The sequence below is a fragment of the Taeniopygia guttata genome, chromosome 5 (genome assembly GCF_048771995.1).
Source record: "Taeniopygia guttata chromosome 5, bTaeGut7.mat, whole genome shotgun sequence".
In the NCBI taxonomy this organism is placed as follows: domain Eukaryota; kingdom Metazoa; phylum Chordata; class Aves; order Passeriformes; family Estrildidae; genus Taeniopygia; species Taeniopygia guttata.
The window spans coordinates 40,907,670-40,920,064 of NC_133030.1; the positions used below are offsets into that span (position 1 = coordinate 40,907,670).

The 12,395-nt window shown below is 35.6% G+C and overlaps 1 protein-coding gene across 7 annotated transcripts in view; it reads left to right on the plus strand.

The window, feature by feature from the left end:
* MIPOL1 (mirror-image polydactyly 1) overlaps positions 1-12,395 on the plus strand; it is a 185,893-nt gene that overhangs the window by 28,379 nt on the left and 145,119 nt on the right. For 4 of the 7 annotated variants that reach the window (XM_072930226.1, XM_072930227.1, XM_072930223.1 and 1 more), the window contains 2 exons: positions 915-1,049; positions 2,299-2,378. In XM_072930226.1, coding sequence (XP_072786327.1) covers positions 1,045-1,049; positions 2,299-2,378 — 85 coding nt within the window. In that variant the 5' untranslated portion in view covers positions 915-1,044. Of the gene's footprint in view, positions 1-246; positions 371-914; positions 1,050-2,298; positions 2,379-12,395 lie in introns of all 7 variants that reach the window. The other 3 variants (XM_072930225.1, XM_072930224.1, XM_072930222.1) reach the window with 1 other exon arrangement.

Here is a 12,395-nt window from a genome sequence, read left to right on the forward strand (position 1 = left end):
TTGTGCACAAGTCAGCTACCTATTGCAGTGTTTGTGTTCAGAGCGAACAGTTTAAATACTTAGTGCCTGGAATATTTTGTTGTTCTGTGTCCTAACTTCTTTTTTTTTTTTTTTAATTAGTTAATTGGCACACCCTAGGGAGCCCCAAAAATCTTCCCGTTTTACTTTGATCAGTAGATGACCTTAATCTGATATCAACTATTTTTTTAAATTTTCTCTATGTTTAAACCAGAAAATTCCTTTTAGTCAACAGAACCTGTTTCACCTATGAAGGCAAAGTCTGTAAAATGGGCCTCTTGACTTCAGTCATAAATTTTTCCTGTGCCATAGTCTATTATTTCCGGGAGAGGGCAGCATTTTCCTATACCAGGTACAGAAAGGCACATGCCCTGCTTAGACTATCAATGTTTCTTGTAATTACTCCCAGTATATTTGTTGCTTGCTTATGAATTAACTTGCATTTATGGAACTAAATCATTCCAATCATTTAATTACACCTGAGGAGCTGAACTATAATTGCTTGCTTCCAGCTAGGATCTGATATGGCTTGAGCAGTATTAATTTGGTGTTTACTTTTCTGAGTGCTAAAAGCATTAAAATGATTGTGCAATGGGATTACATTTTACTAATTGCTGGCATTCATTAGCTGGGTAAATGGCGAGGAAGAATGACTGTATATTGTGGAGGGATAAAATTATGGTTTTAAATAGTATATTACTAGACACATTAAGGCCCTAAGACATGTTTTAAAATACTCCAGAGGTTATTAAATACCATATTTTCTTCATGTCTTGCTATATGAATATCTTATTAAAATACTGCAATTATTATGAACCTTTTTGTGCAATATGTAGGGAAATGGCTTCATTGACAGAAACCTATTTCTTGATATTAATAACCCTCTATATTTTCAGCTAATCCAAAAGTAAATGAGGAACTTAGGAAAAGATTGCCAACTTCAAATCAACACAGTTACACAGAATTGAAGAAGAAGTGTACAGCTTCATTTGAGGAATTCTTTTAAGGGACTCAGTGTTCTGTGATATGAGGTGAACTTTTTATTTTTTGTTAAGACCTAAGCAAATCAAGTCCTATGCATTTTTTTAATCATGCAGATTTATAGTCAACAACAAATATGTATTTCTTGAATGTTTGGTGTACATGTTAGTGTTGAATCTTAAGTGTTTGTACAATTAAATTTTTTTGCAATTTTAAATATAAAAATGAAATAATTGCTTTTTTAGTGTTGTATGCCAAAATAATTTCTCCTGCTGCTTTATTATTTAGCGTATGTGTCTTGGTATAATTTGGTTGAATTGTAAAATATGTACTTGATTTTTTAATTTAATCTCTTACATTTTTCAGCACAATGACAACTGAGTGTTTTCATAATCTAGTCACTGTATGTTCAAAGCACATGTATCTTTTTAATAAATGTAAAAAATGTAAAACAAAATGTTGGGAGGGAAAACATACAAAATAAGCACAATGCATAGTTAAGGATAAAAATTGTCCCATGTACAATATTTTTTTAAAAGGTGCTTGAGTAAGTAATACAATTTGTGGTAAGCTTACTATGTTACCAAGATTACAAACTTATTTAGATGTCCTTGAGATACAGAGTATAATTGAATTTTTAACACATAAGAGAGTATATATTTTAACACCCAAAATGATGCCTGGTAGACATAACATTTTACTGTAAGTCCTATTGAGGGTTACTTATTGAAGATCTTTGATTATATGAAATATTGCAACTATGTAATTAACTGAAGCAATATGCATGCAAATATTGGAATGTCATAATTTAACTGTTCAGAAAGAACTTCAAATTCAGAGTTGGAGTGGTCATAGATCACTTTACCTGTATTTTATCTAGGAAATTAAAGGAAGAGAAAGAATGGTGTGAAGTGAAGCACATGCCACTATCTGTAATAACTGCCAAAGTGAGCAGTCTTGTTGTCTGTAGCAGGACTGCTCTGTGTGATTTGGGCTGTGCTCAGTAATGTGTACTTCCAAGACCAGACTCTAGAAGAAAAAACCAAACTAATAAATATTTCAACAAAGACATCACATGCAACAGAAAGCTGAAAAAAACAATTATAAAAATTAGATGAGTGAAGAAAAATATTTTGCTGAGAAATATAATTTTTCACTGACTGTTAAAGTATGCAGATTTCATTGTGATGCTATAAATATTTAAAATACTTTGTTTTGTAAAATTTCTGTCAAATGAAGGCAAAGTATAGGTGTATTATATTGTTTCAAGTTTATTTATCTAGAGTTGCTTTGTTTTAGCTCTGAAACCTTCAAGCAAAAACTGGACTCAGTGCCAGATCAAACAAGTTCAGAAGAACAAATGGAGAACTGGTCAAAAGGTAGGGACTTTAAAGATATTATTAAGAAACCTTAGGTGTTATACCAGTGCTAGGCAGTGACTGGAGTGTGTTTGTTCTTGCTGATATATGACTGACTTTGGAAGAAAAGGAAAAAAAAAAAAACCCACAACGACATACTGCCCCTTAAAAGAACTTGGAGTAACAGGAGAGCAGCTATGTGAATATAAAGCTTCATCTTTATTTTCTGGATTATTGAAAACGTTTTTGTATAACTTTCAGAAGACTTGTTTAAATTCTTAGTCTGTACATTGCACTTTACAACCTTTTTTTTTAGGTGCTAGAAATAAATCTGAAAATCTGTCCTAAAGTATTTTTCATGGCTATTCACATCTGGCTTGGGTATGATTAAGCCATCCACTAATATTAATGAGTTTCTCATTAGTAGTTCAAGTGAATTTAGACAGTAAAGTAAGGCTTGGAGATGTAGGTGGGCTTGGTTAACTTAGAGCTTCCCCAGCTGATGGAGTTTTGATTTTCATCAGGATGCAAGTATCTTTTTGTATTTTTAGTTGGTTGACCAGACGTAATTGTTCTCAGATACATTCTTCCATGTTTCATTACAGAAACCTAAGAGGTAAAAGAGCCCCACTGAATTTGAGAGTACATTACATGACTGACTGACTGACTTTGTAGAAGAGAATTTTCAGAAGTAGTTTGTGATTAGATTGTGACATGTAGAAGAAAAAAAAAGGGAAAGACATAAAAAAGACACCCTGACTTAAGGGTGGATTTTTGCTAGTAAGTGAATATGTGTAGGTTAAAAAACCCAAAATGGAATAGGTGTGTCCACGTCAAAATTTCCCTCTATATCAGAGCCTCATAGCTTCTTGCACACTTCCTTTTTTTTGAGTTTTATACTATATATTCTCTTTCAAACGATAATAAATGTCAAGTTTCTCCTAGAGAGTTTGCTTAGAAGAGGGAAAAAAACGCTTCATTTTGTAGATGATGCTTTTCATATGTAAGGGAATTTCTGCCTATATAATTCTGTAAAATAAACTACTTAAAAACACCTTTTAATTTATGGAATTTTGAGCTGTTACTGGGTGAAGTTCAAAAGTTTTTGAATCATATACTCTGTAAACAAAAATAGTCATGATGGTGTAAGTTAGTGGAGAATTGTATTCTGACAATACAAACATGTAATGGCTTAATCAGGTTTAGTATTTTTAGACCTTTAGGGGTCAGCATACCCTAAGAATGGTTCAAAAGGTTAAGTTTTCCAAAGTAGGCAAATGAAACTCATTCTTTGTGAAATATATTCTCTCTAATTGCAGGAAACTATGCTCTGCTATTGCTCAGAGATATTTTAAAACTGAGTAGGTACTGAGTTTCAGTTACTCAGTAGTTCACTGAGTTAATGTATTATTTTTCTGATGCATTAAGTCAATATTTTGTGCTGTTTAGACAGCTGTTTCTTTCAAGCTGACACTTTATGTATCCAATAGAAATTTTTATATAAACAAAAGTAAAATTTATACACCTTTCTTTAGCATAATCGTTAATAAGTCATGTAATTCTTTGTGGTTTTGCTCCTGGGAAAGTTAGAAAATGGGATTATGGGTAAATCTGTCATACTGGTGTGGATGAGAATTTTTTTTTCTCAGAATTTAATTTGGGTATTAACAGCTAAATTACATTCACTTATACAGATAATAGGTCAGTTTCAGCAACATAATGTTCAATATGTGTGATTAGTAGATATTGTAGTGCATTTTCTCATTGTATTGCTTAAGCACAGCAGCTTCTCATTTTCTGTGTAAATGTGTGTGTTGAGGAGTGTACTATTTTGTGTCCTGCTTACTCTGTCATCTTCATATATTTGCTTTGTACAGTTGGTACTGCGCTCTATTTAGATTTTTCTTTCTTGTAACTTCAAAGTTAAAAAGCTGGGTTTAGAATAACACTGTAATGATTTATTCAAAATTTTTAATAGCATACTGAAATATTGGAGATTCCATTATTTGTCAACAAATAAGGATGGTAAAGCAAATATAAGATTAAATTTATCTGACTAGATGAAAATTCAGTCAAGCAACAAGAATTTTAAAGAATAGAAAAAACAGATACAGAGAAGTGTTAGGTTTATGGCAGTTATTTGGGATAATGTGTAACCTGTTAATCAATGTTATAAAATAAAATACTTGAAAGGAAGGTAGTGTTTAAGAGGAGTGTGTCCGAAGTGTTTGATAGGTGAGATTTTCTTTTTAACTTTCCGAGTTGTTTAGAGTATAGTATGCCTGTGTGGATTGAAGAATTTGTCACTGTTCCTTTCTATTAGGAAGAATTAAAGAACAATTTGTGTGCAAGGCTTGTTATTTTGTGTTTGTATCTAGTTTAAGTGTACTCTTTCTCTTGTTTTTAATAGAAGGTTAATGCCTTTTTTCATTTCCCTCTAAGGATACTTGAGAGAATGTATCAGGAACATTGGCAGCAGACCAGTGAGGCCTGTGCCACTTAGAAATGAAAAATATTCAGGATCCAAGCTAGACAGCCTAGAATAGTATTAAATTATGAAAATAAACTTGTATTGGCAAATAGGTGCATATCTTTGCATTGCAGTGATGGTAGGTGTGGGAAGCACATTGCATTGGGGTAGAGTTGTTACTTCAGTAGGGTTTCCATGCATGATGTGAACTATGAAAACAATAATACTGTGAAAACACAAGAGGGAACCTGAAACTGGGTGGTTTTTCTTCTTATATTTATGTTTAGGACTCGATATGGCAGTTCTCCAGAAGCGTTACCAGGATTGGAAAGTGGCAAGTGTGCAAATGCTGGAGTTAAATTTGTCTTATTTGACTCATGTACCATGTTTATTTAGGTGCAGCTATACTTCTGTATTATATAGTCTCTAACTATTGTAATGTTTTGGCTTATGTCATATTTATGAGCATCCATGCTTTAAAGACACAGCAGAAATTAGGAGAAGTTTTAGAATTTTAAGTACTGTTTGGGCTCTTTTGACAACAAAATTAGAGTTTTGCTGACTCCAGAAGTAAAATCATTGTATAATTTTTATTTGTAAATTCCTAAGACAAGTTAATAAATTGATTTTTTTAATGGCAAAGTTGTTTGCTTTCTTAAAAGGTGATTATGTTTTTCAAGCATAGAAATAAATATTTATATATTGCTAAGCCATTACTTGAAGCATATATTAAAATGTAACTCAGTGAACCAATTTCACTTCTCAGAATTTGATGGCAACTTTAGTTATGATCCATATAGGCACTTTCCATATATCTTCAAAAGAATGCTTGCAGCTTGTAAATATACTTCAAAATTGCATGTCTGGAAACTAGTTCAGAGGAGACTAGCTTTAAAGAGCTGTGATAATGTAGAACATTATCACATAGAATTGGAACAGAACTGCAGAATCAGCTTATGCAGGAAAATTGGAGGTGTTTTATCTGGTGGTGAGCTTTCTGGGCTGTTTTACATTCATGGTAATGGAGAAAATGTAGTCACATGCAATGTTTAAGTAAAATGAATCATCTTTTTGTGTAACTTTGATTATCTTATTAGAAGTAGAAAACTCTTCTAGTTGTGTAATAGTTTTAATGTACTTTTTTGTAGATTTGTTTTTGCAATATTAATTACAAGGATTTTTTGTCTGGAATTTCTATTGTGTGAGTTTGACACACACAAAGATGAATGGGTAAAGAAAGCCTGGAGAGTAATATGGTGTTGTAAATGCTCTAGTTGGGTAAAACTGCAGCTAATTGTAAAGGTGCTGCTGCCCATTTCACCAGACAGTACCCAATGCAGCTGTAAACACTCTAAAGCAAATCAAAAGCCCCTCTTTCAAGGCTGTAACAGAAGCAAAAGTAAGCATACTTGTCATAGTGAAGTCTCTTTCTTTTACATGCCTCAACAGGAGATACTGTGAGCCTGTTCTCCCTCTCCTACCATTTTTTAACAACAAAGTTCTGTTTATTTGGAAAAGAAAGAAGGCCTGAATATTGCAAGGGTGATTTGTATGCAGAAAAATCTATGTGATATGCAGAGACAGTGTCCTCTACACCCACGTGGCTCAGCTGATCAGTGTCTTCAACATGTGCTGTGCTTTCAGCATCAAACTCACTGTGTGCTGTCAGATCCCCTTGCAAAGTGCCAAGTGTAGTTGCAGGTTTCTCTGAATGATGTAAAAGGCTGAAAAGAGGCTGAGAGGATGAACTTCCATGAGTAAAACCTAGGAAAGTCCCTAGTAACTGTAGAGCAGCACTAAGTGTAGAAGATGAAGATAACCTTTTCCATGGTAGAAGAAGGAATAGTGTGGTGTAACTTAGAAGATAAGAATGCACTAATGATAAAATCATCCAATACTGCTTGGTCTTTCCTGTAAATATAATCATCCCTTCATGCATATAAATTCTCATCTATTCTTTTTCCATTCTATTTCTTTCCTTGTCCATTTTGAGTGGTAGAATACAGCACATTTTTAGCCAGACTGCATGCAGAACAACTCCTCATCAGAAGTACAACTAGATATCCAGTCCTTGCCTTACTCACTGCAGGGTAGTGAATATGATTTTGTTGAACCCTTTATGGTACACTCAAAATGTGTAGGGCCTTATCTACACTGAGGGCTGCAAGCGCTAAGGATGGGGAGAATGCACACCTTGAAGTATTGCACTTTGAATCTTAAGTGTATAAAGTATGAGTGCAGCTAACTTCAGAATGCCTTGAAATGTACTTCAGAGAGAACAGCACTTACTACCACAGTAATTTTTAAGTAGTGCTTCAGAAGGAGCTTTAGAAGACCTTGCACAAGTGCAAGAGGAATTTGGTTATTTTCTTCTTCAGAAACCTTCATTACTTCTATTTTTATAACAGGTAGAATGAGACTTAAGTTCAGAGCAAAAATATTTAAAAATTATTATGAAAAGGTTCTTTACTTCTAAAGCTGTAGTTCCCTGGGATTTTGTTTAGAACTCTTAATTCAGCAAAGCTTTAATTGTTTGTGTGTGGTAGAGGAGGTTGAGTACATTTGGATAAGAGAATTTTCACTATAATTAATGGGCACAGGGAAACATGACCCTGCTTAGATAAAAGGGAGTTCTGGATCATTAAGATTTAGATAATGGAAGGGGGTTATATGTGAAAAGCAATTGTCTGATATGACAATAGCAAAAGACAAATGGGGTGGGAGGGTTTACTTTGTTTTTAGTTGGTTTAGAAAACATAAACACAGCATGCTTAGTAAAACTCCAGCAGACACTATGTTTGGAAATTATGTAATGACTCCATATAGGCTGTAATGATATCCTGAAACCCTGTATTTAAACTAACCTGAATTACAATGAGAGATAAACAGAATATTTACCCATCCCTTATGAGCTGCTGCTGATATGTAAATTTATTCTTCTACTTTGCACAAATATACTTTTGAGCTACTGCTTAAACACTTCAAGGTCCTTAGCCAAACAGTTTTAATGATGCCTCCAGTATTATGAAAGTGTGACATTTGATGAATGCCTTGTATAGTTGTGATATCAGGGAAAGTGTAAACAAAAAACGCACATCAAGTCATCGTGCAACACCTAGATAATTTATAATTTTACTGTTTATATCCATCTTGACATTTTTTATCTGCCAAAGGCAGGTTTCATTTGGAATCTTAATCTGAGATTTATTTGGTGGATCTGGAAATCATAGCTAGAGTTCCCACAGGAAATGGTCCATCTACCAACAGATTAAATGGCAGTCCTGCAGTTGTTAAGGGAGCTCTGCATTTAACACACATGCATACTCATTCAGTCAGCACTGTGGAGAAAAATTAAAGTAGTAACCCAGGTTTAGGAACAATGTAGCTAAAAAGTCCCATATTTGCTGAATGACAAAGGGTTATATAGCAGCATTTCATTTTATTATTCGTGCTTGAATTTCTTGTTTGCTTTGTTGAGTCTGCTGACGAATACTAATAAATGCCTGCAACAATCCAGACGAGAGATGCCTGGCAACAAAGCTATGCGGTGGACCTCCCTGATCTTCTCCAGTTCACAACCTGACCTTTTGAAAAATTGGCTGGGCTAAGCTGCAGAATTTGGGTGTAATGGTTATTGTTAACTCCAGCTTTAGGCTTTATTAATTTGTGTGATCAAGACTTACCTATACTTCAAAGTTTCTGAAGACCAAACACAATCATCCATCCATTAGAACTAACATTGTGTTTCAGTGAATCCCACTTACTATCTGCCTAGAGATTCTGCTGTTTTGATGCATTCAGAATATAAAAATGCTTTTTCAACTGTGAGACCAGTCCAATGAAAATCTGGTGTCTTCTCAGAGACTAATATTTTAAAATAACAATATGTTAATGAATTGCAAACGGAGAGTGGAATGCCAAAGGAAATGTCTGGTATTTACACATTAATAAATGCATCACGATTAACTGCAGTGAATACCAATATAATGATTTGCCACATATTTTAAACACTGAGTAGCATTTTTCTATTTTAAATATTCAACAGTTTGTACACAATTGCTGTTTAGCTGCAGAAGAGGAGGACAAAAGACTTAGTGAGAGAGTCAGACAAAAGAACATCATTACTAAAATAATCAGAATCCTTGGAGAATTGTAAAAAATTGCCTTTGTCAGAATAACTCCCAACTGTTCTTAATCTTTTTTTCAATTTATTTCTTTATGAAGGGTGTTGCCAGGGTTCCACACAAGTACAGGTGAATACAGAAGCATTCAAAATAACACAGATGTCCCTCAACTTATGTTGTTAAAACAGAATTCACTGTTCTCTTTAAGGAATAAAAAAACCCCATGACCATTAAACTTCTGATTTTTGTCCATATTTTAGCAGACAAAATATTTTCAAGTCTCTTTTTTTTGTGTATTTATGTGTTATGAGATACAGAGCAAGCAAAAACATTAATGCAAATATAGCTTTGGTTATTCTTGTTGCATTTGCAGATAACTTTCTCAACAAAGTTGCAATAAGATTATGTTGTTCTCATTGTTCAGCTTTTTGAACAACTTAAATGCTTAGCTGCAGTCAGAGATCAAGTATTTGAATTGCATTATTGTGTTCACCTGACTGACTTCTAAAGCAGTTTTAATTGTTTGGAATTTCTTTGCATTAGAATGATACTTAATATAATTTTAAAAAGGTAATTTCCTTCATTCTGCCTAATATTGAAATTACAGGAAGTTTATTTATTTTGTACATTGCACATATGTCTTCCAGTATACAAATACTGTAACCTAATCTGTCACGTGAATTTAAATTATCAAAATAAAAACGTGTCAAAAGATACTATTTTAGTTATTTACAATTAATAATATTTTTTAGCGTGTAAATGTTAATTAGCCATTCATAAGTGAAAGTCATATTTTTTTCTTTAAGTACAGTAGATTTTAGTTTCTAAAACATCTCTGACAGAAAAGAGTAGAATTTGACACCTCAGCAGGACAAAAAAGAAGGGAGGGCCATCAGGGAGGTAGCACAGGCTCCAAGATGTAGTGTGGATCCAGAGCCTTCGACTTCTGCTGTTTTTCCTTCTGTTATGGTGTCATGGTTTATGAATGGTATTCTCCAGTTCAGCAATCCCACTAAAACCTCATGCAGCTCCCCCCACACCCCTTCAACTGGAGCCACAAAAGGTAAAGATCACTAGTTCAGAGAAAGCAAATCACTGGGAACAGCAATGAGATGAGAAAATGAACAGTAACAGCAAAATACTAATGACAGAGGGTATAGGAAAAGAAACAATTCAGGAGAAAAATAGGCACCTCAGCACACTCAATAACAGACCACCTTTCCCCCCCCAATAATGGTCAGTACTGGATGGCTCCCTCCAACACATTTTTTGGAACAGAAGGCACCTTGTCTTCCCAGAAAAGAGTCCTCATGAGGTGAGGTGGTATAGAATAATGTCTATGTCCTAGCCATGTCCCTTCCTGGTTACTACAAGAATTAACGCTGTCATTGCTGGAACCTGGATATTTTCCACCTGATAATCCAAAATTTTTGCCTTCAGGCCTGTTAGTGATGGTTCCCAAAATCCCTGGGCAATTGAGGTTTCCTATTCAAGCCCACTCAGGACTGTTGACACACAAAGAAGAGAGTGTGCTGAGACACCAGGAAAGGTATTAATCTGTCTAATTTCTTCTGTCTCCAGCGGTTATCCCAAAAGCCCAGTGATGCTCTTTTGGGTCCTTGAAATGCCCTCTCCTGATGTAATAGGGATCAGGTGGTTATCTCTGGCCCTGCCTCTTCCTTCTGTTCTGTGGGCCTTGTTTCCTCTATTCCTCACTAAGGAAACTGATTTGGTCTTGGATTTCTTCTTCTATATAGGGGCAACTGCTACTGGCATTGGCTGTTCCCCTGGTTCAGCTGCAATTTGAGAGGCCATGGTGCCTGTAGGTTTGCTTTCCTACTCCTTCCCTGGAGTGTGTTCTCTAGTATTGAACTGTGTCCAGTAAAGAGCAGCCAGGGCTCAGCACACTGCAATAAATTGCTCCTCTCTGGAGTTGCCACAGCATTTTCCTTGCAGTGCAGCATTCTGTCAGGGGTGAAACCATTGGAGCAGAGAATTTTCCCAGAAACTGGCCCATTCTCTCCCATATTCTATACCACTCATGACCATCCACCCTCAGGGCAGATCTCTGAATGACCTCCTTAGAATTCTCTGTCCTGACTCTAAGTACCTTGTAGACTGCACTGAGGAGAAGTGGCAAATTTAGCAACAAGAATATGCTTTCCTTAACATCCAGCAGGAATTAAAAATTCTCAAAAGCTGTTTTAACAGGACTGAAGGAGGAAAAGGGGATGAAACGCTGGGGAAAGTCAACCCCCTGTTCTTCCCACAGACTGGGTATAATTGTCAATGGACCCCCAGATGTAGTACCTGAGTAAGGATAAGAGAGGAGCACTGGATACAGATCCCAAATTACCTTAATTGTCCTTGATGTTATCATCTCATAAACCGATATCCCACAGTACAGCAACAAAGCAATCCTGATCCTTCTCCCTGCTCTGAAAAAGATCATCATGAGGAGCATATATGGGAATATATACATGGTTTTATACATATATACACACCCATTTGAACAGCCCAAGCAACATTGTGACCATAGTCTCTGGACTCATGCAACAAATACTTAGATCAAATTTGTTTCTAACCTGCTCTGGGCAGATCTGTTGAATCTCAATCCTTCATGCCTCACACTGGGCTCCAATTATGGCTGTCTTGGTTTAGGAATGGTATTCTCCAATTAATTCTTCCATTAAAACCATGTGCCACTCCCTCTCCGCCCTCCAATTTGAGGCAGGAAAAGCAAAGATCATGGGTTGAGATAAGAACAATTTACTGGGTACAGCAATGAGATAAGAAACTGAACAGTAACAGGAACAATACTAATGATAGAGGGAATAAGAAAAGAAACGATTCACATAGAAACCATGCCCCCAGTCCCCCAACCACCCCTTCCCTCATAACAGGCAATACCAGACAGCTCCCTCTGCCACGTTTTCATACCCAAAAGTAACTCCTTCTCCCTGGAAGAGTCCCTTTCCCCTGCCCCTGGCAATGATGTGAGTTGGTATAGAGTAACTTCTGTGTGCTGGCCATGTGCCCTCCTGTCTACTGCAAAAATAAAGCCTGTCCTGTCAGGAACCAGGACACATAGCTTGCTCAGTGACCTTAATGCAGTTACTTCATCACGCTGTGCCTTAATCTCAATGGCTTTAAAATGACTATCACAGCACTTAGGCATCTCTTAAAAAATATCTGTGAAAGTTTCCATAAAAATGTTCTTTCCAAGACTTATTTCAATGCACATCTGTCTTGTGTATCTTAAAGTGAGAGGAGATATCCTATCTCAGAGATAAATCTAGAATCTTTATGAGTAAGAATTACTTAAATGTAAGTTGACAGTTGCCATTCTTTTGAGCTGAGCCGTGATGCTCTCCACAGAGCCCATGGTCATGTATTGTTGGGGCACTGAATGTACAATGCATCTGTGTTGTGATTTCCTCTTTG